Source organism: Punica granatum, chromosome 2, assembly GCF_007655135.1.
Source record: "Punica granatum isolate Tunisia-2019 chromosome 2, ASM765513v2, whole genome shotgun sequence".
NCBI lineage: Eukaryota > Viridiplantae > Streptophyta > Magnoliopsida > Myrtales > Lythraceae > Punica > Punica granatum.
In genome coordinates this window covers 3885074-3912453 of record NC_045128.1, presented here as the reverse complement: position 1 = coordinate 3912453, position 27380 = coordinate 3885074, and the positions used below count along the sequence as shown (strand labels likewise).

General features: G+C 39.7%; 5 protein-coding genes across 5 annotated transcripts; 3 read left to right on the top strand and 2 right to left on the bottom strand.

Moving 5' to 3' along the window:
* Nucleotides 1-1826: 1826 nt before the first annotated feature.
* Nucleotides 1827-2243, bottom strand: LOC116197110 (auxin-responsive protein SAUR68-like). Its single transcript, XM_031527136.1, has one exon. It carries the CDS (start codon nucleotides 2241-2243, stop codon nucleotides 1827-1829), a length of 417 nt encoding a protein of 138 aa, XP_031382996.1.
* A 1497-nt stretch (nucleotides 2244-3740) lies between these two features.
* Nucleotides 3741-4178, top strand: LOC116197100 (auxin-responsive protein SAUR64-like). Its single transcript, XM_031527125.1, has one exon. It carries the CDS (start codon nucleotides 3741-3743, stop codon nucleotides 4176-4178), a length of 438 nt encoding a protein of 145 aa, XP_031382985.1.
* Nucleotides 4179-6164: 1986 nt separating this feature from the next.
* On the top strand, nucleotides 6165-6752 carry LOC116195401 (auxin-responsive protein SAUR68-like). The gene has a single exon (XM_031524566.1). It carries the CDS (start codon nucleotides 6220-6222, stop codon nucleotides 6649-6651), a length of 432 nt encoding a protein of 143 aa, XP_031380426.1. The 5' UTR covers nucleotides 6165-6219; the 3' UTR covers nucleotides 6652-6752.
* An 11056-nt stretch (nucleotides 6753-17808) lies between these two features.
* LOC116195400 (auxin-responsive protein SAUR68-like) lies at nucleotides 17809-18862 on the bottom strand. Its single transcript, XM_031524565.1, has one exon. It carries the CDS (start codon nucleotides 18718-18720, stop codon nucleotides 18232-18234), a length of 489 nt encoding a protein of 162 aa, XP_031380425.1. The 5' UTR covers nucleotides 18721-18862; the 3' UTR covers nucleotides 17809-18231.
* A 1301-nt stretch (nucleotides 18863-20163) lies between these two features.
* LOC116195399 (alanine--tRNA ligase, chloroplastic/mitochondrial) lies at nucleotides 20164-26291 on the top strand. Its single transcript, XM_031524563.1, has 13 exons — nucleotides 20164-20485; nucleotides 21060-21131; nucleotides 21228-21436; nucleotides 21558-21736; nucleotides 21843-21921; nucleotides 22397-22531; nucleotides 22653-22802; nucleotides 23009-23119; nucleotides 23224-24141; nucleotides 24301-24573; nucleotides 24724-24933; nucleotides 25332-25489; nucleotides 25719-26291. Exons 1-13 carry the CDS (start codon nucleotides 20350-20352, stop codon nucleotides 26053-26055), a joined length of 2967 nt encoding a protein of 988 aa, XP_031380423.1. The 5' UTR covers nucleotides 20164-20349; the 3' UTR covers nucleotides 26056-26291.
* The last annotated feature ends 1089 nt before the right edge of the window (nucleotides 26292-27380 follow it).

Genomic DNA, 27380 nt, shown 5'->3' with positions numbered 1-27380 from the left:
AAGGCATGTTGAAACATTATTAGATCAGTCACATTTTTCACATGATATTCTTTATGATTTGGATAGCCTTAAACTTTATGAATTTTTTTTTTTATATATTGCATCAGATTTGGCTTGTTTGGTCCACATATCTATTATTAGCCTCTGGTTTGTCCACCAAAGACATTTCGGGTCCAGCAGTCAATGTGCGTGTGTATGCAGTTGCAGCATCTGCAATGGCTTCCTGACTTCTTTTTTGCTGATAAAACAAAACAACCAAACGGTCCCTTTGCTTCATCGGTTTGTCCTTCCATCACCTAATTATTATTTTTACTTGTGTATGTGCTTGAAAAAAGTGGTAGAGTTGACTGACTAACAAAGCGGACAAACCAGGTTCCTATTGTTAACATGTGTTTGCAAATTCCCATTGTTACAAACACTGGAATCTGTGTCGAGCTTTTCTATGAAAAACCATGTGTTTACTGATTGGAGTAGATGTTTGTCTGAACATAGGAGAAAAGAACAGAGGAGAAAACAAGGAAACAAAAGTCAAAACTTTTGTCTAGTGTCTTAAGGGCAGATCCCATCAACAGTGGATGAAGTAACAGACTTTCCGATGTTATAGAACTGATTTGGATACGGAATGGACATTTGTCCTTTAGACAGAATCCTATGTAAGTTTCTTACATGTTATGAGTAATGATATATGTTTAGCCTAGGTTCAGCTATTATGAAGCTGACAAGTTGCACTAAATTTCAACCTTATTTGGGATGTCTCAAGAACTGGGAGAAGTCATATATATGAAAAAGTATCTGATGGCACGATTCCTAATATATGTACATTCAGAGATTACCTATATTAATGTAACATCCGAAATTTCCTTATATCATATGATTTTGTAAAGATATTGTTTCATGAAAAATATTATTTGAAGACATAGGAATTTATTACATATTTCAATTTAAAAGAATTAGCTTGTATTTATCATTAAGATTAATGAGATAGATTTGATGTTTAACTTTCCATGTGTCATCATCCATTTTATTGTTATTACCTCATCCAATTTTAAAGTGCCACATATCCCTCTTGATCCATTTCCACCGCCTTACTACTTCTTTAAATTTGCAAATCCCCATCTCGGCCATTCTCCATTCCATTTGCTAAATTTCAACATCATGAGAGAGCCACAGAGAGATTGAATGGCCGAGAGGAAAAATGGAAAAATAGGAAATGATCAGTTTTCGAGGTTTGATGTTCGGGTGACTTCACGGTGAGTAACATATTCTTAAACTAGTATTTTTATTATTGTTATAATGGTATTTTTAGAACTGTATTGTCATGGTCATGTCAATGTCACGGATTATGCATGTATTTTTATATAATCGATTATGATATTTGAAAATGAGAAGTGAGGTATTGAGTTGGGTAAATGAGATTGATGAGAATCGGTGAGTCCTATGGCGCCCTGAGCCAATCATAAGCCGAGCAGTTGGAAAGGGCTGCCTGGAGCAGAGAGGCTGCCAGTGTGGAGCCGCCACTATGGTCGGGAGCTGGAAAGGGGCACAGGGATGATCTGAGTTCTGGAAGTCTCGACAATATTTTTATGATATTATTAAACCCGTGCTATGATCCGGCTAGTTTAGGTTGTGGTTAGTCACTGGGCGTCAAGTTCACCCCCCAAATATATTATCAGCGTTTTTCAGGTTAAAAGTGGCGGTGGATTGTAGCATTTTATCAGGATTTTACTCATCCGATCGAATTTGTAATTTTTTTATATCCTTTATATGTAAGGAAATTCACGTGTAATTATCGAATTTTATAATAATTTTTTTTTCAGATTTTACAATTAACCACAAACACGCACTTGCTCTCCCACATATTTTCTGTCCAAAAGGGCAGTGGACGTAATTAGAGTACTAAGCAAAGCCTTCTCTAAATCCTTAGCTAAACCTCGTTCAATGAGCAAAATCATATATTCCATCGATGATGCATCACAAGGCACGGTTATAGGGCTATCGTTTGACAGTCCAAATTCGTCTTCGGACAACTTGAACATCTCTCGGAAGAGGTCACTGCAGAGAAACCACAAGGGAACCACGAAACGCCTCTGATCGGTTGTGTAAACAACAAAATGGCCTTCGTCTGCAACATATTGTGGGTCTTTCAACTTACGGTTCGTTCTCGGGAAAGAGATTCCTGCCCTCCTTGATGAGGCAATTTGCTGCCATTTCCTTGCTATCTCGACTAGCTTCTTTGGGCTCATTGTCTACTCTTTAACAGAGGGAGGGATGACTTTTTGATACTTAGAGCTGAAAATGGAATGTTTATGGTTGAATAAAACCCATGAAGGTAGTGCTGTTTATATACTCATAACCAGCGATAGATTCCCTTCAATGTGTCGATGTTTACAATGCAGCAGCTCATACGTTGTTTGACATTTCTATAACTAAGGAAGACAAGAGAGCAGTACGTGTAACTCGAATTTTGTCTTATGGTTAAGCGACACAGCATGATTTTCCTTTTAGTTTCTTTTTTTGCTCAGGATATCATATTCTGCGAGGTCCAAGGAACGAATAACTGATGAAAATAACGAAATGTACCTGACGAAGTAATGGGATCTTCTGCCTATGTTGGATACCAATTAAAATTAACATATATAACATATTCTTGCGGAAAGAGACAGGTATCGACAATTTCCAGGTTCACCTTGCTTTGTTTTTGTCTCTGTTGAAGATAGAAAAATTCTTAGAAGTCATAGAGTTGGCAAAATTCATGTCTTTGTTTGGCTGGTGATAGGTTGAAGTGAAGTCTCTTCTTGGTAGGCAGAAAATATCAAAGGAAAGATTGTTCATATTTTGTCGAAGATTCGAAGAGATATCGGATGAGCGTCCTTATGGACTGTCTGAATTTCTTCATTCTAAAATCGCATATAACGTTTTCACCACATGCTGTTCGGTGTTCAACCTGTCTGACAGCATTGGGTACTTATACTCATTTGAGAACCTCCTTTCCTTCTTCCAGCCTAGTCCCAAAGAGTAAGATGTTCCAATTAAACGCATATGAGTTTGACTTTTCCCCGGAGGAGAAGAAACGTTTTTACAAACATCATAGGCAAGAAAGAGAACCGATGAATAATTTTCCTTTTTGAATTTGTACTTCGATGGAACTACATAAACGCTGGTCTCGACTAATACTGAACTTTGGAAGGAGATCTTGTTCCTTTTTTTATTTTTTTTATTTTTTTTTATTTTTTTTCTAGAGAGTTAGTTATTTTCAGTTATGTGCTCCCTAGACCTTGCAATATACGACCACTTTGTGTAAAAATGGGCTCGTTATGTCCTTAAGCTACCAGAAAAACTAAGAATATATGACCGATTTGTGTAATATTTATGCTGCAGTAATCTAGGAAATGGTTAGATCAATAGGAGAAAAGTTCGAGAACAATTAAGTTCAGAGTATTGCAGAAATCTTGTCAAAGTGATGACCTGCTCTGTCCTCGACCTAGCAGACAACCGACCAGATGTCCTTGTGGCCTCACTTGGTTAGTGACCCGGAAAATTAAGAATCCTAATGAAAAGGTCTATTCCAATAACCAACCACATGCTTCTGCTTAGGAAATCTCAACACAAATAATGGACCGACTTGCAGGTTGCAGGTGTATAAATTATCTACTCTTCTATGTCTTCCCAATCAACGAAAAACATACCATTTCATCTCCATCCATCAAAAACCTGCATCCTCTTACCACATTGAGTTGAAAATGATCAGCAGAAAGAAACTGACTGCAGTGGCAAGGAAGTGGCAGAAGATGGCTGCTTCAAGCAGGAAAATAGTCTCTCTGCCAAACGCCCATGGGGATTCGAGTGATACACCATTTGTTGCAGACAAGGGCCATTTCGTTGTCTGCACGTCCGACAGAAGGCGCTTCATGGTGCCACTATCATACCTCTACAATGATATCTTCCAAGAGTTGTTTAAGATGTCCAAGGATGAGTTTGGGCACTCATGTGATGGGCCCATCACAGTTTCCTGCGATGCGGCTGCCATGGAGTATGTGGTGTCGCTGGTTCAACGTGGTTTAACTAAGGACTTAGAGAAGGCTTTGCTGGACGTCATAGCTTCTAGTTGTTGCACGATAACGGTGGCATCTTTGGATGAAATGTGCGTGAGACCTCAATTTCTTGTATACAGCCACTGAGTCAGAGAACTCCTGTAAATACAACGGGGTCTTGATTGATACCTCGCAGTTTTTCTATTGTTCCTTTCTTCTACCCGTAAAGTAAAGCTATAAACATTGTGCAATGAATGAAACATTTCCTACAAGATTTTCTTTTTATGCTGCATCAACCAAATAGCATATGCAACTAAAATCAACTTCTCATAATATATCAATGAGAAGTATTCCTTCGCATTACTACAACGAAAAATAAAAAATCTGAATTCACGAATATCAATGATGTGTGACTTATCCCATTAAGAGGAAACTTTGGAAAACTTCTAGATCTAACTTGTCAATAAGCACCGGCTTCCTGCATTTGTTCATCCTTGATTCATACATGATTATTTCACCTCGCGTGGTTCCACGTTCAATTCATTGACAGCACTGGGTAATTATCCCCATTTGAGAATCTTCTCCCTTCTTTCACTCAATCTCAAAGACTAAACTATAACCAATTCGATTGCTTCTTCACTTTCTGATTAAATGCTTCCGATTTTGGTTAGTCTAAAAGAAGAATATACATTTTTACAAACACTCACGCGAGAAGAGAACAAAGGTGTCATTGTCCTTTTCCTAAAGCAATTGTACTTCGATGAAAACTACATATACGTCAATCTCATACAATACCAAACTTTGGAAGGGGATCTTGTTTTTATACTTCTAGGAAGTCAGTTATTTTCAGTTATGAGCACCCTAGACCTTGTAATATACGACCGCTTTGTTCAAACAATGGTCTCATTACGTTCTTAAGCCACTGAGAAACATAGAATATACTTTGCAGCTTCTCCTTGTTTCCTTATGCAGAGGAAGATCACACAGTTTTCTTAGGAAATCTTGAGATAGAGATGCCTTCAATGAAATAAACTACCTCAGAATGATTTTGTAAATAATCCATTTTTCTTATTCTCTCTGACACTCTAAAGTAGGCTTTGCCACATAAATGAACATGATTTCATTGTGAACCAGGGAGTTAGGTCAGCCCTGACTAGAGATCGGGAATAGCTCTTTTATTGGGACCTCATGATATGAGAGGGTTCTTGGTCTGAGCAATAGACTTACCTGAAACAGGACAGATGGATTTCCTGAATTTCTAGGACCTCAGACAATTACAAGATAGCAAACCTACAAATTGTCGATACGAAATTTTCTTTTATTTTTAACATCACAGTTGGCTTTTTCTTAGAGTACTGTTACAGAGGTCGATCTCATCAGATACCTAGCTTAGGAATAAGATCCCATTAACATTTAAAACTTCAGTTATTTTCCGTTATCTGACCATCGGACAAATTTAAGGTACTTCTTTCTTTTGGTTTTCTCGGCGATAAGGAAATGGACATCATATTCCAATAACTAATCTCATAGTTCAACCTAGGAAGTCCCACAACTAATATACTCGTCTTAAGCTGGACAACTTCATGGGTTGTGATTGTGCATTATTACCTTGTTTACTTCAACAGAAGCACACCGTGTCTAGATTCTCTAGGACAGAACATATCTCTCGCTTCTCAAAAAGCAAGCGTCAGATTCTCCAAAGTTTATCTGCATGCTTATTTAAATGATATATGTTTGGGAGTTATTGTGACTGCTTCATCTATTTGAATTCGAGCCTCCTGTCCGTTAATTTTTGGCATTCAACAAGGGTAGCGTGGGTCCGGGTACACAGAGAGTTGCTCACTCTTTCACTTGAAAACTACCAAACTGTCCTTTGGTTCCACAAAATGTCCTTGTGGTGAAGGCAGAAAGTACATCATATGGCATTGCATGCCATATTGATGATGACCTGCTCTGTCCTTAAACTACCAGACAAGCAAATCAAGAAACCTGACAGGAACGACTATTCCAATAACCAATCACATGGTTTTTGCTTAGGAAATCTCGACACAATTAATGGACTGTCTCGCAGTTGCAATTGTATATATATCCCTCTTCTATGTCCCCTGAATCAACCAAACACATACCATTTACAGCTTTAATTGAAAACATATCGAAAACTCTCTCTTTCTTACTACACAGAGTGAAAATGATCAGCGGAAAGAAACTGATTGCAATGGCAAGGAAGTGGCAGAAGGAGGCCGTTTCAAGCAGGAGAATAACCTCTTTGCCGAGTGCCCATGAGAATTCGAATGATATGCCGTTTGTAGCAGACAAGGGCCATTTCGTTGTCTACACGGCTGACAGAAGGCGATTCATGGTGCCACTATCATACCTCCAAAACAACATCTTCCAAGAGCTTTTTAAGATGTCTGAGGATGAGTTCGGGTACTCACGTGATGGACCAATCACCGTTCCCTGCGATGCAGTGGCTATGGAGTATGTTGTGTCACTGGTTCAACGAGGCTTAGCTAAGGACTTGGAAAAGGCTTTGCTCGACATCATGGCTTCTAGTCGCTGCACAGCAGCAACTTCAGATGAAATATGTGTGAGGCCTCAAGTTCTTGTCTGTGGCCACTGAATCAGATCACAACTGCTGTAAATATGATGCTGTCTTGATAGTTGTATAATATCTTTTTCCCCCTTTCTTCTACTGTAAAGTAAAGCTGTAACCATTTGTGCATAAAGGAAAAGTTTTCGGTAAGAGTTGCTTTTTATGCTGCATCAACCAAAAAATCCCATGCAATCAAATCTCATAGGAAGCTTTTGCCATCGCTATTTGATGAACAAAAGGTTTTAATTCACAGTTTGTAGGAAGTGTTAGAAAATTTCATCAATAGGAAACTTTTGAAGTCACTATTCACAACCCTGCAAACTTCATATCAGATGTAAATCCATCTTCCAGGCAACTATGCATTTTGATATATCAGAAACATGACCCAAAATGGCATGGTTTCTGTCCACAAAAATGATACGGACTTCCTAAAGAGCTACTGGAAGATTCAATTCAGGAGATATAACAGGGTGATGAGACTCGTGTTTCTAGGAGCACATTAGGTAGGTTTAGCTATGTGCTTCTTAGGAATTGAAAAATAATGAATTTTCAGTGATCGTGATCGTGATGGCATATACTAGTTATATGTCTGAATCAACTTCTTCATTAGGGATTAACTTCTTCATTAGAAATGGGCGGGCATCTTGTTCAACCTTCGACAAGATACATGACTTCTTCGTTAGGAATTTCTTCATCCTCGAATTGCACTCGACTTTTTCAACATATATGGTTCATCGTTCAATTCATTTGAAGGCATTGGGTTATCCTCATTTGAGAATCTCCTCCCGACTTCAACACAATCTTGAAGACTAAGTAGAATGACTTCGGTTATTTTTTATGTTCCAATTATTCTCTTCCGATTTCAATTATTCCTTGAGGATAATATATTCTTCTTCCAACTAACATCAAACATCAGAACAAACATCAAAAACAAGAAAGAGAACATAGGTATATATGTCCTTTTCCAAAGAATTTTAACTTTGATGAAACTATGCAAACGTCACTGTCAACTAATACCAAACTCTGGAACGAGAGATCTTGTTTCTGTTCTTCCAGAAAGTAGTTATTTTCAGTTATGTACTCCCTAGGCCTTGCAATATACAAATTGAAAGAGTAATGGAATATTGAAAATGTTATTTAAGTTTTATATATTTTTTATTTTCCGGTAACTTGATCAAAAAACCCGAGCTGTTAGTAAGTCAGCGCAGTTAAAAACTTGATGTTCTCTCCTATCCTCTTAAAAAGTATTTTTCAGAGTATTACTAGGCAAATCTATTACATATGATGAAATCGGGAACTTCCGCCCGTCTAGAATGTATCTAGGAAATATTCATTCAGAAAAGAAGAGTCGCCAACCATTTCTTAACTTCAGTTTATATCCAGCTGGACCGTCGTGAATTATGTGTGAATTTATCGTGTTTAATTTGTGACATTAGAATTTGAAATTTTTATGCACAACTTCTTGTTAACAACTGTGAAATAGAGATGAGTGAGTGCTTTTCCTGATTTAATTCATAGCACGATGTCTCAATTTTACACCAGTGCGATGGGACAAAGAAGCTGAGAGATGAAGAGTTTCCAACTAGATAGGCTAATGTACATCTCGGAGAAGGTATCTTCTCCACCAACCACAGACAATCACTTATCGGGCGACGCGGTTTTTATCTGAAGATGCAATTGTGAAGCAACAATATCGAGCAACATGACTCAGCAGCATCATCTCTAAATACATGGCTGTACCTCGAGTGATGTTTGATATCACGTTCTCCATAGACCAAACTCCTCTTCTGACATCCTGAACAGCTCCTGAAAGAGATCACTACAGAGATACAGTGAAGCGTCCTTGGTCGATCGTGTATACAACAAAGTGGCCCTTTTCTGCTGCAAATCTTGCACCCTTCGACTGCTGATTGGCTCCTGGAACAGTTTTCTGCCACTTCCCTGCCACCTTTATCAGATTCTTTGGGCTTATCTAGTTAAGTTTTTGAAAGAACAGAGGAGGACTGGAATTCTTAGAGTTAGGATGGTATGGTTTTGTTGAATAAGACCAACAAGAAATGGAAATATTTATAAACCCCAAATCATTCATAGGGAAGTTGTTTTATCGAAGGTATCTTTGGGTTAAGATTTCCTAAGCAATATATAGTCGTGTTAGTTATTGGAAGCATTTTTCTTTTTCAATAAAGACACATCAGGCTTTCATTTTCACAAGAAAGTCTTCATTTCGGAACCTACAAAGCAGGCAATTGAAAATAATGTACTTGCAGAAGATTTCGGATCTACTTCCAAAGTACGGAACTAGTTGAGACTGACATTTACAATAATATTCTCCGAGAAACAACTGGTACCATAAATTAATTCATATTGACAGTTACTATAGTCACAACTTGCTTCTCTTTTTTGTAGATAGATGTAAAATGGATGTTCTATGTGATCCTCTGTAGTGAACAACTTATCCATCCTCAAACACAGGTGACTTTCATCTGGTCAATATTAGCAAAAAAAAACACGATCATATATGGCAGGCATAAATTGATCTCTTTTGTTTTTGGAACATAAGTTTTGGACATGGTAGGCTTTCATTTACAAAAGGTCTCAATCTCAGAAGGTCTACAGAGTAACTGAAAATAACTAAATGCTCTTGCAGAAGAATTTGGATCTATTTCCAAAGAACGGAACTAGTTGAAGTCAACATCTCCAACGGTATAATCCGCGAAGACAACTCATAATCTTTATTGGCGATTTCTGTAATACCCAATTTTCCTGGCATCGAAAAATCCAAAAATTTCAATGAGTTATAATAGACTTAATTTTACAAATATGTAATGATATATTATTATTCTATAAATAATCTATAAATACAATTAACAAATAGAATCCTGAAAATCCATTTTTGCTTCTGCTACACACTCTAATAACATTAAGACCTGTAAAATCATCTGAAAAGAAATTGAGGGGTAAGTGTGGGGAGAACTTAGTAAGTGACCATAACTAATATTAGCTGGATCATGCATGTAAAATAACTTCTCATAATCAGACATGTTTTTTTATTGTGAAACATAAATTCAAAATTTATACACAAAGATACAGATTGCTACGCCCACCTTAGTCCATGAGAAGGCCCATAAACATTAATCACTTAATCCAGCATATATCTCCACTGACATAGCCCAAATCATAGCCAAATGCATCGTACACAAACAAGTTCCACAATTATCGGTACCATATCGTATACACAAAATCTATAATATCCACACGTGATCCATAGTCTTAACAAACAATAAACCATAAACCAATATAGATTTCGGCTATAGTCATTACAAAATATTTTCATTTCGAAAACACTAACAGGAGCCACTATCACTTACCTGAAATTAGAAAGACCTCGACGTCATGATGTTAGATAGATGATCATCACCCCCTCTCAATTATTCTCTCACTGTCTCTCGGTCTCTTTCACTCTCTCTCTGGTTTTTTTTTTGGGTAAATGGTATAACTTCATAGATAACAAAAGGAATTTACATCAGAGACCAGTGCCAATTACCCCTGTACAGAGCAGTAAGCTAAAATACTCAAATCCATCCCCCCCCAATCAACTAAGTGCAGTATCAAAATGGCGAAACATATGCCCCACTAGAGTAGAGTGTACAATTTTGCATGAGAAGCGGGGAAGAACGGACAACTTCGCTTGCACATCCGAGAGGATCTTTCAAATTATGACTGTTGAAGACGAGACCTGCTTTTGGTAGGTCCTGGTATTCCTCTCCCTCCAAATGCAATAAATATAATGAGTCCAAAGTAGCTTTAGGCAAATAACGTCAAGCTTCTTTCCATGGAGAGAGGAGATCCAGCAAAGTTCCGTATTCCAATCAATATTGGGTCTGTTCAAACCAACACGGGCTAATAAACTTCTCCAAATCCCTTGGGTGACTGGGCATCCAAGAAAGAGGTGATCCTGAGTCTCTAGCTCCAAGCTACAAAATTCATATTCAGCTGCAGCGAGCGAAATTCCCACTTCCTTCTCTTTTGCTTTCATAATGCTCCAATTTAAAGAAAGGACCAATAGGACGGTTACTAGTCAACGTGAGAAAATGGAATAAATTCAATTGACAATTGGAGTGCTAATTTATGAGAATTTCCATTAAAAGCAATAATTTCCAAATAAAACACCTTTGATTGCCATAATAAATCTCATGTATACGTTACAATCCTCCCAAGAATTCTGATAAATGACCCATTAATAACACCCGTCTAGTTACAAAAATAACATAAAGATAAATATATACATGGAAAAATACTATCAAAATAGCAAATCAGGGTATTACAATTTCCATCTTCATATTTTGTCTCTCTTTCTTGTCTTTGGCAATGTTATAGACACAGTTAACTGCACTCGCGCTCTTTCAATTCAGTGAGATGTAAATACTTGTTTCTTTATGCCATTTATTCTCGGTTCTCTTATGGTCATGTACTCTGAAGCTTCTTGCATATTATAGTGAATTCCAGTTTATAAAATCTCATCTCAACAGACTTCATCTGCCGCTGCAATTCCCTGGAAGTTCTGCATTACACTTTCGATGCAATGTCATGAACAGGTGAAGATGGGGAAAGAGAATTATTAGTACTAACGTAGATGTCATGAGAGTCAATGATCAAGAATGATTTTCCGGAGCATAAATTTTAGAAGCCGCATGAGTAACCTGCAATGGTGTGGAAAATGGTTTGATCATATAATGGAGAAAACGAAAAAGCTGCAGCTTATAACTAAAGAAATCGTTCTTCTGTCTTCCCTTTTTTCTTGATTTGTGAACCAAGCAGTTCGGTTAGTCCTAAATACACCGGAAATCGTTCTTTTGCAGCAACTAGCATGCAACGGGACACATATTTCATGAATTTCTTCACCTTAGACAAAGACGAGATAGAGAACATATAAATTGCCAATAAGAATTCTTTTTTTTCATTTTCACATCGCATATGCCTTTTTCTTGGAATAGTTACAAAGGTCAATGTCATGAAGAACCGTATCAAACTCTTAGTTATTTTCAGTTATCTGATCAACTAATAAATTTAACATACTCCCCTGTTCGGTTTTCTTGGGAATAATTAAATACATAATTTTTCTTAGGAAATCTCATCCCTAAAATACTCCGGTTCCTTGCTTTCTTCAGCACAAGCATACTGATTCTATATTCTAGAAACTGAACATGCCTCTTAACTTCTCGAAAGGCAAGGGGCACATACTCCAATGTTATATCTGTATTCATACGCACATGATATATGTCCAGGAGATATTGTGACTGCTTCATCTATTTTTTACTTAATATTCAGTATTCCACTAGGCTGTCACGGACCGGGCATTAAGACTAGATGTAGTCAGAGATTGCAACTCTTTTCCTTAAAACCCACCAAACTACCCTTTGCTTCCAAAAACTGTCCATGCTTTTGTGAAGAAAGAAATGAATAGGACAACAGATAGACCATAATTGCACATAACTTTTACACCCATCAAGACCCTGCAGAATAGCAACTTGAACTGATGTTGTGTCCTTACTACTCGCAACTATACATCTCGACTGTTCAATCTCTTAGAGTTTTCACAGACGAATTCTTAATCACCCTCTATTGGTTGATTCAAGAAGGACAGCACCGAAAATCCCGGAAACTCATTGAGACGTCTGAAAATGGCAGATTTGTGCTGCACAAGAAGTTACTTTTGCATCAGATAAAACCTTCATCCTATCTATATAGATTGAATTATTGCAACATTCCAATGACTAACAACTTCAAGCAGTTTTGTTTTCCCAGTGAGAGCATTATATGGCATTGCTTGTCAAAGTGATGTTGACCTGCTCTGTCCTTAAACTACCAGACAAGTGAACTCCTGATGTTCTTGTGGCCTCACTTGGGTTTTCTCTGTGACCGAGAAAATCAAGAAACCTAACAAACACGTCTATTCCAATAACCAACCACATGCTTTTTGCTTAGGAAATCTCAACCCAAATAGTGGACCGTCTCACAGGTTGCAAGTGCATAAATATCCCCTCTCCTATGACCTCCCAATCAACGAAATTAAAAAACAAATATTTTCTGCTCATCAAAAACTCTCATCCCCTTATTAAACAGGGAAAAAGATCGGAGGAAAGAAACTTGTTGCAATGGCAAGGAAGTGGGAGAAGGAGGCCGCTTCAATCAGGAGACTGAGCATGCAGGGAAATTCGGTTGATGCACCATTTGTTGCAGACAAGGGCCATTTCGTTATCTACACGACTGACAGAAGGCAATTCATGGTACCCATATCATACCACTACAACGATATCTTCCAAGAGCTGTTTAAGATGTCCGAGGATGAGTTTGGGTACTGGTGTAATGGGCCGATCACAGTTCCCTGCAATGCAGCAGCTATGGAGTATGTGGTGTCGCTAGTTCAACAAGGACTAGCTAAGGACTTAGAGAAGGCTTTGCTAGACATCATAGCTTCTAGTCATAGCACAGCAGCATCTTCGGTTGAAATGTCCATGAGACCTCAAGTTCTTGTATGTGGTCACTGAGTCGGACAACTCCTGTAAATACAATGTTGTCTTGATTGCTGTATAGTATTTTCTTTTGACTACAGTAAAGGAAAGCCGTAACCATTTTTAATGAGAAATCCTCTTGATGACACAATCTCTCGATTTTCTCACTGGAAAATTTCTGAACTTTCACGCTGCCGAAACAGAATGCCATATGTGATCTAACTGACTTCTCAAAAAATAAAAGGATGGTGGATTAGAGACATCCCTCCACACACATGACTATCATTGATGACTAGAAAACTGACTTTGAGGTGTTTCTATGAAGTGCAAGGGATCTCATATAGAGGAAACTTCTGGCATTTCCTCCTTGCCAACATCATATCAGTTTTCCAGATCTGTGATCATCAATTCCTGCTTAAGTACAGAGTAAAAACTCCAAGGATTTTTTAAGGTAATTTTGTTTGAAAATGAGTATAAAGGTTGTTTCTTACGTAGCTGGTACATTTGATCAGAGTCTGTGGAGGATTGGTTTGTACAAACTAGGAACCGCTTATGCACCTACCACCAAAACCTTTTCAATAAGTGGACCCTGTATTCTTTTATGCAGGTGGCCTTAATAATTTTCTTTTATATATTGTATCAGATTTGGGTTGTGTGGTCCACAGATCTATTACTTGCTTCTCTTAAGACGTTTCGTGTCCATCAGTTAATGTGTGTGTTTGCAGCTTGTGAAATGGCTTCCCCCACTGTCCTTTTGCTTCATAGAATTGACTCACCAACAAAGCAGACAAACCCGACCCACCGTGGGAGACCCCTTGCATCTTAGCACATGGTATGCACCCATCAGAGCCCTGCACCAGAAAGCTCCCATCCATAGACTATCCTGATGATGAAGAGCTATTTAAGTAGTCCCCTTGGCCTTACTCCTTCACCCTCGATTCAATGCAAATCCTGCATTTCCCAGTTTTAAGCCAGTTGCTCTTCTTCCTTTTGCACGTTTATTGGAGAAGATAATAAGGAGAGGATGATCAGTCCGTGGAAATTGATCAAGCTTGCTCGGAAATGGCAGAAAGTGGCTGTCCTTGGACGGAGAAGAATCTCACTCCTAAAACCACAAGGAAGTGAGGCACATCCAACCAGCTCTGAGGCACCACCAGTGGCTGAAAATGGCCATTTTGTAGTCCACACGGCAGATCAGAAGCGGTTTGAGTTCCCAATAAAGTATCTGAACAACTGCATCATCAGAGAGCTACTCAGATTGTCTGAAGAGGAGTTCGGTTTGCCCAGAGATGGGCCCATTACGTTGCCTTGCGATGCGAATTCCATGGAGCACGTAATCTTGTTAATCCGAGGGAAGAAGGGCAATGACTTGCAGATATATGATTTGATCTTTTCTATTCCTACTGCTGGATGCTCATCTTGTTCAACTCATCTGAGACATGTTGGGCAGCAACTGCTAGCCTGTTCATAGATTAGGTTTACATTGTCTTTTTCTTTTCTTTTTTCATTTTTTCTTTGCACAGACGTTGTAGCAAAGAAAAGATTGTAAACAAGAAGTTCTCTTTGCAATTGAAAACCGCTGAAATTTTCTGTCTCATTGTTTTCCTTTGTAAACCACTTATTACATGTCGATGCCCATGTTCGGGCGGTTCAAGGCTGAAAAAACTTTCACAAGAAAATCATAGACTGCGAGGTTTAGGAGAGAATAACTAAAAATAAGTAATCAGATTAGTTATATGGTAAAAGATGCTTAAAGACAGAAAGGCTTTGATTTTCACCTGAAGTTCTCTATTTCGGGAGGTCTGCAAACCATTTTGATGATTACTATATATTAATTTTAGCTTTTGAACCATCATCAAAGGTGCACAAATTAAGAAAATTTTTGTGTCTTCTTTCAAGCAAGACAATGGAGTAAAAGATTTATTGTTCTCTTAAATCATCTTAAAAATTTACTTCCCTGATCAGTACGAGACAAATCTATTGTATTTTCCTAAAAATTGATAGCTTCCACCCACCTGAAAGCCAATTTAGTCCCAAATCTGGAATGAACACAGCAGCTCTCGGTGTTTGAAACAACCCTGCATCAAAAGGTAATGAGGTTTCTTTTATGTGAAGTAAAATGAATAGACTGTATCTTTGAATCATTCATGGAGTTGTCACCAACTCTTCTGCAACCCGAAATGGTAACAGATTCGACTTGCTTGTTGTATCTGCCGACTTTCCCAGTTCATTGGCTTACAAGCAGAGATATTCGCATTGATAATTTGGGACCTTTATGCACAGAAGTTTTCATTAAAAACCGTGAAATAGAGATGTGTACTGTGTTAAAATGGATTATATTTAATTTGTTGCTCAACGTCTCAACTTTAGTACATTGCTACGATGGGAAAATGAAGCAAAGAGTTGAAGAAATTCCAACTAGCTAATTAGGCTAATTTACATCTCAGAAAAGGTGCCTCCTCCATCAACCGCAGAAAGACACTTGGTGGGTGACACGGTTTGAAATCGGAAGGAACAGTTGCTAAGTGACAATATTAAGTAGCATGACTTAGCATAATCATCTCTATGTCCATGGCTGTACCTTGACTGATGTTTGATATCACATACTCCGTAGAGGCTGCATCACAGGGCAGTGTTATTAGATTATTGCCTGACAAACCAAACTCCTCTTCAGACATCCTGAGCAGCTCCTGAAAGAGATTGCTGTAGAGATAAGACAGAGGTACCATGAAGCGCCTCTGGTCGATCGTGTAGACAACAAAGTGGCCTTTGTTTGCAACTGATCTTGTGCCCCTCGACTGTCTGTAAGCTCCTGGGACAATTTTCTGCCATTTCCCTGCCACCTTCAGTAGATTCTTTGCGCTGATCATGGTTAATATTTGTAAAAATGGAAGAGGATTTTCGAATTTGTAAAGTTTGGGTGGTATGGTTCAGTTGAATATGACACGACAGGAAACGGATATATTTATACCCTCCAAATCATTGTGAGGGAGATTAATTTATGAAAGGTATATCGGGGTTGAGATTTTTGAGGAAAAGATGCTATTCCTCGTAGTTTAAAGACACTGCCAGCTTTCATTTTCACAAAAATGTCTTGGTTTGGGTAGGTCTACACAGCATGTAACTGAAATTAACTAAATGTACTCGCAGGAGAATCGGGATCTACTTCCAAAGTAAGATTGAGGCTGACATTTATAAAAGACGTCTCCGAGAAAACAATAATTTATATCGACAATTTTTATCTTCATATGTCGCTTCTCTTTGTTGTCTTTGGCAAGTGTTCAGTAAACTAAGCAGCCTGCATCTGTCTTCTAAGTCAAACGAGATGCGAAATCGACGTTCTGTCTATTTCTCTGGAGTGAATAACAACTCTGTTCTCGAACTCTAAGATGACGTCCTCATCTGTCAATATTGGGAAATCAATTACTCTGTTATGAAAAAAAAAAAAAAAGAACCCAACCATGTCTGCTTTGGTTACTGGTCAAATATCTGTTTCTAACACGAAATGTCAATGTGCAGAAAGACTGACGTTTTGTGAGTGAACACTAAGAAGGACAAGGCACGAGCTGGAAAATTTACCGGACCGGAAATGCACTATATGGGAACATCAAACAAGTAAAGAATGCTCGATCTGAGAATCGAACTGCTTTGTCCCATCTCATGGATCAATTTTGAATGATATTGTTTGGGATCAAATATCATTCCACTTCCTTGTATTCCCATCATAAAGAGGTGTGCTTGGTCCACGATTCTCATAGCTTAAGGGTCAAACTTTCCGTATGCTTCGATAAAATTGTTACTCTTCATCCTTTCTTATAGTCATCACTTCGTTGACTGTAGGAAGATTCGTACATGAACTTTCTTGCGATCCTTCAGCAGATTATGAATGAGTAACTGTGTCCTCTAAATTAATGTAGTAATCAGCTGAGCTTAAGTTTGATAATGTCATGCAGATTTATGTTCCCTTTGCTAATGCTATGCTCCGAGGATCTTCCATCATAGAGAAATCTATGGGTAAGCCGAAGAAGGAACCAATGACATCAAAGGTCGTAGGCTCATCATTATCTATGAGCAATATGTCATTATCCTAAGTTACAAGAAATCCATATCTCTCGGGCTCAAGACGTATGCTACCAAACGTACGAGATCCCTATGTTACTTGTGCAGAAGACTATGCCACAACTCGTGGTACTTGTTCCTCAACCTCATTCGTCAATTGTTCAATGTCATTTTGTGGTTGAACTCCTCAAGTTCTAATTTCTTCCCACTAGTTCCTTTGAAGAGAAACTCTTTTTCAAGGAAAACGGCAGTTCGAGCGACAAACACTTTACTCTCAGTGGGATTATAGAAATAGTACCATCGAGTCTCCTTAGGATACCCCACAAAATAACATGTATCCGATTTAGGGCCAAGTTTATCTAAAGACAATTTCTTCACATATGCTTCGCAATCCCAAATCTTTAGAAAAGACATATTTGGACACCTCTCATACCACATCTCATATGGTGTCTTTTCAACTGATTTTGACGGAGCACGGTTAAGCATGAGAGTTGCAGTCTATAGAGCATATCCCCAGGATCAGGTAAGTCTGCATGACTCATCAAAGAACGAACCATATCTAATAAAGTTCGAGTCTTCATCTCAGCTACACCATTGTGGTGTTCCGAGTGGAGTAAGTTGGGATATAACCCCATACTATTTAAGATAGTCAGCAAACTCATAGTGCAAATATTCACCTCATTGATCTGATTGAAGAACTTTAATGCTTTTACCCAACTAATTATCAACTTCATTCTTAAACTCTTTGAACTTTTCAAAGGATTTGGATTTGTGTTTCATCAAATACACATATCCAACTATATTGAAATCATCAGTAAATGTAACGAAGTAAAGATACTCACCTCTAGCAAGCCTATTCATCGGTCTACATACATCGGTATGAATAAGAGCCAAAAGATCACTAGCTTGCTTACCCTTTCCGGTAAATGGGGCCTTAGTCATTTTCCCCATTAAACAAGGTTTCACATGTCTCAATCGATTCTAAATCAAACGAGTCCAGCAATCCATCCTTATGTACACATCCGGTTTCTTCTACTCACTGGCCGCAAACAAGCATGTTTGGGCCCACAAACTCTCGACTCGAGCCTACGCAGCGAGTGGAAGAAACCGAACTGAGCAGAGCCTTCTCCAATTCTTCACCCACCCCTCCCTGTATGAGCGAAACCACATACCCCATAAAGGCCGCATCGCAGGGCAGAGTGATGGGGCCCTTGCTCGAGAGCCCAAACTCCAATTCTTCACCCACCCCTCCCTGTATGAGCGAAACCACATACCCCATAAAGGCCGCATCGCAGGGCAGAGTGATGGGGCCCTTGCTCGAGAGCCCGAACTCCTCCTCGGACATCCTAAAGAGCTCCTGGAAAATTTGGTTATGGAGATATGATAGGGGGATCACGAAGCAGCCGTGGTCTACCGTGTACACAGCAAAGTGACCCTTCTCAGCGACCAGTGGAGAATGAGACGTTGACGGGATTCTCTTCCTCCCGATCGAAGCCATCTTGATGAGCTTCTTGGGGCTGAACATCTTCTGAAAAAAGTTATGTTTTGTATTGAGGGGAAGGAGATGGAGATGGAGGCCTATATATACACAGAAGACTTGGAACTTGGAAGGAAGTCTTCCCGACAAATTTTTGGCTTCTCGTGGGTAATTTTTCCTATGCCAAACAATGTGATTAGTTATTGGGAGGGAGAATCATTGGTGCTCCAATTTGAATGGTGGACAAATACTTTTATGTGGTGAAATCATGGTGACCTCTCCTTGTCCAATTGAAAGCAGAAAGTTTGACGCATCCTGCATCGGAAAAGACATTGACTGCTCGCCTTTGCTGATTCTTCCCAGAGGAATTCCTCGGTCATCGTACCTATGTACGCGTAATGAGAGGACACAGTAATAATGCAAAAAATCGGTGTACGGACTTATTAGTAGGCCATAGATAAATTTGTATAATGAAAGACCATTCTTTGCTCTTATTCGTTATATTATGAGAAAAGACCATCTAAGATTTTTATTTTTTGAAAATTTTCCAAGTCTCTGGCATTTAATCTCATTGTAACCTTTCCCCTCTCTTGCCATTTTCCATTTCTTTAGTTCGAATAAGGTGATGAGGTGTTAGGGTCTCGTGGTACCCTACCCCGTGTGATAAGTCTAGTCTGAGACCTCGTAACGTCTTGGACAAACACTAACAACGGAACTTTATGTTTCAGACTAAAAAATTGAGCGGACCTTGGAACGACGAATAAAACATGTAGCAGCTTTCGGCGACATGTACGTACTCGTGTTTTATGATTTACAAGGAAGGATCTACTTCCAAAGTAAAGATTCTTGGTCAGGCCAACCCTTCTTCAGGGGCAAGAGGCTTATGACTTGGACTGTTATGTGACTTTCTCCTGCCATCTATTGTGAATAAGTTATTCTTATGACTCCAAGCAGGAACATGCCGATTGACGCAAGATGCGTCAGTTATATGACTGAATTTCGAACTTACTCTGGTACTGCCAATAGTACAAATGGGATAACACGACATCTAGATAAACTCCGTAATTCACCACAACGGGCCTAAACACACAATAAACCCAAGATATAGACCACTTTGGCCTCAGTCATCCATGAACTCAACTTGCTCAACCCGATAGTACGAGACTAAACTCGACAAGAACCCTTTACCAACCTCGACCTCAAATCGGTCACAGTCCAGCCCGACCCGACTTAACCATACATGTCGTCGCCATGCTTCAGCTGCGTGTGTAGCCCGATTAGACCATAGCGAGAAGCCGAGAACGCCAGGTCTGGCATGCTCTTAGCTTCCCGGGCCAAAGCCCATAATCCTAGGTTGAGCTAACACCATTGAGGTCCAGCCCAACCCACTTGATTGGCAAGAGCACAAAGGAAAGTAAACAAAGATAAATTTAAAAAATAAATAATAAATAAATAAATAAAATTAGAGGAAGACCACTTCGGACTGTGTCTGTGGCGCCATTCAGTTGAGTTTGTGCGTGGCTACTCCCCCCAAATTTTGTGGCCATTGCAATCTTACTTATCTTCTTCTTCTTCCTCTCCTTGTCTCAGTTCAGCTTCCTCACGAACGTATATAACCTTCAAACGATAAATTGGCGGCACGCTCTGGAGCTGGAGAAGTGAAAAAGACTTACAGCCATGGAAGGGCTGAAGCTATCTTGTACGCTGCAGAGGGGCCATGGCGGGAGAGCTCTGCTTCCTCTCTTCACTTCCCGATTTTGCCCCAAGTGGGGGTTCCCCTTAAGGCCCTGCGTCAAACTCGCTCCTTCTTCAGGTAATTGGCGACTTCTTGAAAGGTCATATTATTCCTTGCTATGGTTAATGGGTCTCTGTCCAGTCGCCTCTAAATTCAAGATTTTTGCAGCTTCTGCTGGCAAGTCTTTATTCAATTTGTTTGGGGGGGGGGGGGGGGGGGGGGGGGGGGGGGGGGGGTTTGAAGTTAGTATGTGGGGAAGAAACGAAAGATCGAGACTTTGGGGGAAGTGTTTGCTGATTGGGTCGATTGTTTAGTGAGACTGTGAATGCAGCTGAGTTATGTATAACAACCTTCAGTCTCTACAGACAATTGCAGGGTTACTTGATTCGGAGACTGGCCTTCCTCCAATTAAACCCAAAATTTATATTTCCAATTTTTGTATGGATTTCGTTGTATTAGGATATCTTTGAAATATCTGGAAGGTATTGTATCCATTTGAAGGGGGAGGGTCTTGTATCAAAACATGTTTTGTGGGAATTGCAGTAACTTTCTTGGGGATTCTCGGAAATTTTTTTTTTTCACTTACATTTTGTCTTTATAAAATCGTGGATGTGGAACTTTAGCGGTTGGTAAAATATGGTTGATCATGCAGGAATAACGACAAGATCCCTTCCAATTTTTCTGGACCGAAAAAGAGTGCAGGATATGCAATTGAGTAGGAAAGGTAGACTTTTCGGGTTCCTATTTTTTCTTCCTACATATTTCTGTTTTCTTTTTGCCCTTCACACTTCCAAGTTTAATTCAATACTTTTCTTTTCAGCATCTATGCAGTCAGTAACCGAAGAGCTGATGGGGAACCCATCGGAAGATCTCTTAGTTAGTGGCGATTCCATAAGGCAACGATTTCTCAAGTTCTATGCTTCTCGTGGTCACAAAGTGCTTCCAAGTGCTTCACTTGTGCCGGAAGACCCCACAGTGCTACTGACAATTGCAGGAATGCTACAATTCAAGCCTATATTTCTCGGGAAGGTATGAAATATTAGTATGTTCCTGCAATATTAGCTCAAGTTTTTAATCTATATTTCTAGTCTCATCTCAAAGAAATTATGGATCAGTTCTGGTTAGTAAGCTCTGCCACTTTAAAGACCAGGTTCCAAGAGAGGTGCCTTGTGCTACAACTGCACAGAGGTGCATAAGAACCAACGATGTGGAAAATGTTGGCAAGACAGCTCGGCATCACACGTTCTTCGAGATGCTTGGGAATTTCAGTTTCGGGGATTACTTCAAAAAGGAGGCAATTAAGTGGGCATGGGAGCTGTCAACTGTAGAGTATGCACGAAATCTTACACGCTGATCCCTCTCTGGTTCTTCCGAATCAATATAATGGTCGGCAGAGAGATTATATCTGATATTCTTGTGCTGTCTCGTTTTCCAGATTAGGATTGCCAGCAGAAAGATTATGGATTAGTGTTTTTGAAGATGATGATGAAGCATTTAAAATATGGAATAATGAGGTGAGCAGGATGCTTAAAGACAATCATAAATATGTACATATCTTCATTGCAAAATTGAACATATGAGGCAGGTTGTGTTACCAAAATAGCATATTATTGTCAGTTTTGAGCAGATGTTGATTTATAAAAAGTGTCACCAACAACTTAAATGGCTGACTTATTCCTAAATTTAGTCAAATCGGGTCAGTTGGAATTAAACATATATGTCATGTCAAAAATTTGCCACCGGTGTTTCCAGAGCCACTTCCTTCAATAGACGCATTTTTGGCATAAGACTCTCTTTTCTTAAGGTTCTAGAGAGTACATCAATCTGAATTTTCTCACATATAAGAGTTTTTTCAGTGTGCATCATTCATATATAATTTGATCCCATTGGGTTGTTTCATTGCAAAACAATCAGAGTTTTTATGACCTTATTCCAGTTAGGAAAGGGATGGTATGATTATTAATGCTTACAAGAGGATTATTCGGCTAGGTGGGTGTTCCTGCTGAACGTATAAAGAGGATGGGTGAAGAGGATAACTTCTGGACCAGTGGAGTTACAGGTCCCTGTGGGCCATGCTCTGAGATTTATTATGACTTCCATCCAGAGAGAGGATATTCTGATGTGGTATGCATAGATTTGAATAGCCATTCAGTTATTTGGTTCCTGCCTTTGTATCAGGGCTGTATTTTTTTCCCCTTGCTATATTACTGGAAATTTTGATATGTTCTGATACTTCATTGAGCAGGATCTCGGAGATGACACCAGGTTTATTGAGTTCTATAATTTGGTGTTCATGCAATACAACAAGAAGGATGATGGAACGCTTGAGCCTCTGAAGCAGAAGAACATAGATACTGGGATGGGACTAGAGCGGGTTGCTCGCATTCTTCAAAAGGTACGTCTAGTACCAAGATATGATGGCTCTATTTATTTTATCTATGATGTTTGGCTCAGCTGGGATTGTGGATTATTGCTGACTGGAAGATAATTCCTGCCAGAATTTCTCTTTTTGGTCCAAACTAGAAATTGTGGAAATTATTCGTTGTTTTACTCTTAATGTGAAGTTGACGGCCTTGCCATAATCTCCTTCTTATCTCACAGGTTCCTAACAATTACGAGACTGACTTGATCTATCCCATCATTGAAAAGGCAGCAGAACTAGCAAATGTTTCGTATGCTTTTGCCAATGATCAAACAAAACTAAAGCTTAAGGTACATCTTCCTAATATTTGCTATTTTCGACAACCATTTAGCATTTGTTGTACACCCTCAGCCTTTATTTATTTCTTCTTTTTTTCTTCTTTTTAAATTTACAGATCATAGGGGACCACATGCGAGCAGCCGTGTTTCTCATTTCTGATGGGGTGATACCATCGAATATTGGAAGAGGATATGTAGTTCGCCGGCTCATCAGGAGAGTTGTTCGTACAGGCAGGCTATTGGGCATAAAGGGTGACGGTCAAGGAAACCTCGAGGGAGTGTTTTCACCAGTCATTGCTGAGAAAGTAATTGAACTAAGTACTCAGATTGAACCTGAAGTAAAGGATCGGAGGTCACGCATACTGGAAGAGCTCAAAAGGGAAGAATCTCGGTTCGTGCAGACTCTGGAGAGAGGGGAGAAGCTGCTAGAGGAGATGATCTCCGACGCGCTGTCAGTTCCACGAGAGAACGGGACCCGCCCTTGCTTGGCGGGTAAGGATGCATTCCTTTTGTATGACACATATGGGTTCCCAGTGGAAATCACGATTGAAGTGGCTGAGGAACAAGGTGTGACTGTTGATATGGATGGGTTCGATGTTGAGATGGAGAAACAGAGGCGCCAATCACAGGCTGCCCATAATGCTGTTAAACTTGAAGTTGGAGATACATCAGGTCTTACTGATAATATTTCTGAGACCGAATTTCTAGGCTACGATATGCTTTCTGCAAGAGCGGTGGTGAAGAGCCTTTTAGTGAATGGGAAATCAGTGATCCAGGTTCCTGAGGGAAATGAAGTGGAGGTCTTGCTCGACCGAACTCCATTTTATGCAGAATCAGGTGGTCAAGTTGGTGATCATGGGTTATTGTATGTGACCGAAGGTGAAAACCAAAGAACAGCTATTGTGGAAATCACAGACGTTCAGAAGTCTATGGGTAACGTCTTTGTTCACAGGGGAACTATCAAAGAAGGTGTGATTGAGGTTGGGAAAGAAGTGGAAGCTGCAGTTGATGCCAAACTGAGGCAGGGAGCTAAGGTACTTTACTGAGGACCTTTTCTGTTTTCCCAGATGAGCTTTACAAATCACAGTTATCAGATCTGACTATATGGCATTTGACTAAAACTGGTCATCTCAATTTCGGGTTCTAAAGTTTTGTCATTTTCTTTTAACCAAGAAAAGTTCGGATTTTGGCAGGTTCATCATACAGCTACGCACTTATTACAATCTGCACTTAAGAAAGTTCTAGGGCCGGAAACATCACAAGCTGGTTCACTGGTGGAGTTTGATCGTCTGAGATTCGATTTTAACTTCCACCGACAACTTCGCAGTGATGAGCTTCAGGAGATCGAGAGACTAATAAACGGTTGGATTGGCAATGCTGCACTTCTTCAAACTAAAGTGATGCCCTTAATGGAAGCAAAAAGTGCCGGGGCCATCGCAATGTTCGGGGAGAAGTATGGAGAGGAGGTATGAGCTCTTACCTTCGTGAATGTCCTATTTTGAAATTTCTCAGTCATATTCTGGACTTGCAATTTGGATGCTGCAGTTTCTTATACATATGCAGGGGGAGATAAATCAGCATGTTATTGATTGTGATTATTTTGTGGTGCGTTACAGGTGCGGGTCGTAGAGGTTCCCGGCGTGTCTATGGAGCTCTGTGGGGGGACTCATGTCAGCAATACTTCGGAAATACGCGGCTTCAAAATAATTGACGAACAGGGTGTTGCATCTGGAATCAGGAGAATAGAAGCTGTGGCAGGAGATGCTTTCATCGAGTATGTTACTTCACGGGATTATCATATGAAACAGCTCTGCTCGACCCTTAAGGTTTTCCTCATATCGCCACCTTCTCATATGTGTCCTTGTTTGCCACCTTCTCATATGTGTCCTTGCTTACCCGCTTTCCTCATATCAGGAATATCTCGAGTTTTATGGACTTTATGTTTAGGTGCATGGATATAGGGACACAATTAGCAGTACAATTGAAGTAAACTGAAAGCATTTGGCTTTCTAGCATCACAAAAACACAAAAAACAAAAAACAAAATACTCGGTAAATTCATTTACTGACTTGGGGAGATAAAGGGAACAAATCTGTCGCCCGGAAATAATATTTTTGTGTCAGCGGCAGAGGAATTTTCGAAATAATTTCAGTTTATCGCCATTCTGTGAAACTATGTACATAAATGTAAAACTTTATGTGATTTAAATTTCCTTATCATGCAGGTGAAAGCCGAGGAGGTGACTTCCCGGGTAGAGAACCTCTTAGAGGAGCTGAAAACAGCGAGAAATGAAGTCTCTGCACTGCGATCTAAAGCTGCAGTCTACAAAGCATCAGTTGTTGCCGAAAAGGCTTTCTTGGTGGAAAGTTCGACAAAGATCAGGTAAAAACTTATGTTTTTATCTAATTCCAGATAGTCCAATCCATTGTGCCAGGTGTCTTGTTCAACATCGGCTTCATGACAAATATATGAAAATTTCATGCACATTTAAAACAAGTTGAATCATCTGAGAGTTTCGAGTTAAACATGTTGTTGTCTCGTTAGCTCCGGTTTCTCTTGGTATAATGGCGTCAAGTCGAGTTGTGGTCTGACGAGAAATATTCTGTATCAGGGTACTAGTGGAATCCATGGACAATACAGATGCCGATGCCCTTAAGAGCGCTGCCGAGTATTTGTTGGAGACCCTAGAAGACCCAGCAGCTATAGTATTGGGGTCAAGCCCGAGCGATGGGAAGGTGAGTTTGGTCGCAGCGTTCTCTCCAGGAGTCGTTAAACTCGGAATACAAGCTGGGAAATTCCTTGGGCCCATAGCTAAGATCTGTGGTGGAGGCGGTGGCGGTAGGCCCAACTTTGCACAGGCTGGCGGTAGAAAGCATGAGAACCTACAGGATGCACTCGAAAAGGCTAGATCGGAGCTCGTCTCATTTCTGTCAGAAAAGGCAAGTTGAGAAGTCTCTCTTCCTAAATCTTGGTAATTAGAATAGAATTTTGAAGCTGATAGGTCATACTGTTGATTTTGGGAGAGCTGCTTCGGCTCGATTGGTACCAATTTTGGTGAATTGGGGGATGCAAATTCTTGTACAGGGCTGATGTATACCATTGTCATTGAAATGAACGGATTTGTTACTTACAACGAAAAGCAAGGATTAATTTTCAAGTAACAGCGTTTCTCATTGCTGATGTATACTCAATGGTGTGAAGTGTTGATCGCTGATCAGAGTGGATTCAAATCTTCGGTTTCGTAAATGATGTGATCATGATTCAGGCGGGAATGTTCGGACCATTTAATACAACGCGAAAGCATTGCAAGGCCAATGGAATTCTTGAGCTTGGAGAGTCATGGAATCCTGCAAATCGACAGCTGAAAGTTAGGTAGCAGATTCAATCAACTTTAGAACATATTCCCTCAAACCATTCATGCTGCTTGAATTCATCTGCAAGGTGAGCTGACATCCACCTGCCCGTCTTATATTCTTTCTCGTGCGCCAGATCAAGACTCTGACTTACGTTCGATACGCATCATCGTTATATCCGCCGAACTAGACACCTCGACAATTAGCCCAGAAGTATATGGCCCCACCGGTGCCCCGAAGTTCCAATGTTCAAGACCAGTGGCGTTTTCTAACCACCTGCTTTCTTAAACGTCCCTCTTTCTAAGATTATCACAGTAATCGCTTTGGGATGACCTGATTAAAATTTCCGATGCATAACAGGCATTTTCCAGGAGGGTTTTCGATATCGTCAATCCCTCTCAATTCCCTATTCCTCGCGCGTACTCGGCGATATCGTTAGTAACAGTTTGGTCATTGTTAGGGAATCAGTAATGAATTGGAGCCTATCAACTAACAGCTGTTCAATTTTGGCATGTCCACTCCTTACAGTCACAGTTCTCTGTTCTTATCTTCACACACGCTAATAATAACTCATTCACGTCACTATGACGCTTTCCAATCCTGGAGGCACGGCTCATCTTCGATCCGTGTGCCCCATGGCAAAACCGATTTATTGGAACCCTGGCACGTAGGGGTTCCTCTCGTAGGATACTTGCATGGGCTAAGGAGGCGTTACGGCAGGAGACCGGAGGTGCATCGAAAACCATATCAGTCGTGCTAATGGCGCTGTGACAAATATACAGTATCATTGAATTTTCATTGGATTTATACGGATTTAGGCTCATATCCACTTAAAAGCTCAAACTAATAAGTGGTGGTACTCAAAGTCTCATATAAACTCATAGTTATTTTTTATATTTTTTATATGGGATTATAATTCC

Coding starts and splice junctions, on each gene's coding strand:
- LOC116195400 (XM_031524565.1), bottom strand. CDS start 18,720: ATGTTCAGCCCCAAGAAGCTCATCAAGATGGCTTCGATCGGGAGGAAG.
- LOC116195399 (XM_031524563.1), top strand. CDS start 20,350: ATGGAAGGGCTGAAGCTATCTTGTACGCTGCAGAGGGGCCATGGCGGG. Junction 20,486..21,059: donor CAAACTCGCTCCTTCTTCAG/GTAATTGGCGAC, acceptor TTGATCATGCAG/GAATAACGACAAGATCCCTT. Junction 22,532..22,652: donor AGAGAGGATATTCTGATGTG/GTATGCATAGAT, acceptor TTCATTGAGCAG/GATCTCGGAGATGACACCAG.
- LOC116195401 (XM_031524566.1), top strand. CDS start 6,220: ATGATCAGCGGAAAGAAACTGATTGCAATGGCAAGGAAGTGGCAGAAG.
- LOC116197100 (XM_031527125.1), top strand. CDS start 3,741: ATGATCAGCAGAAAGAAACTGACTGCAGTGGCAAGGAAGTGGCAGAAG.
- LOC116197110 (XM_031527136.1), bottom strand. CDS start 2,243: ATGAGCCCAAAGAAGCTAGTCGAGATAGCAAGGAAATGGCAGCAAATT.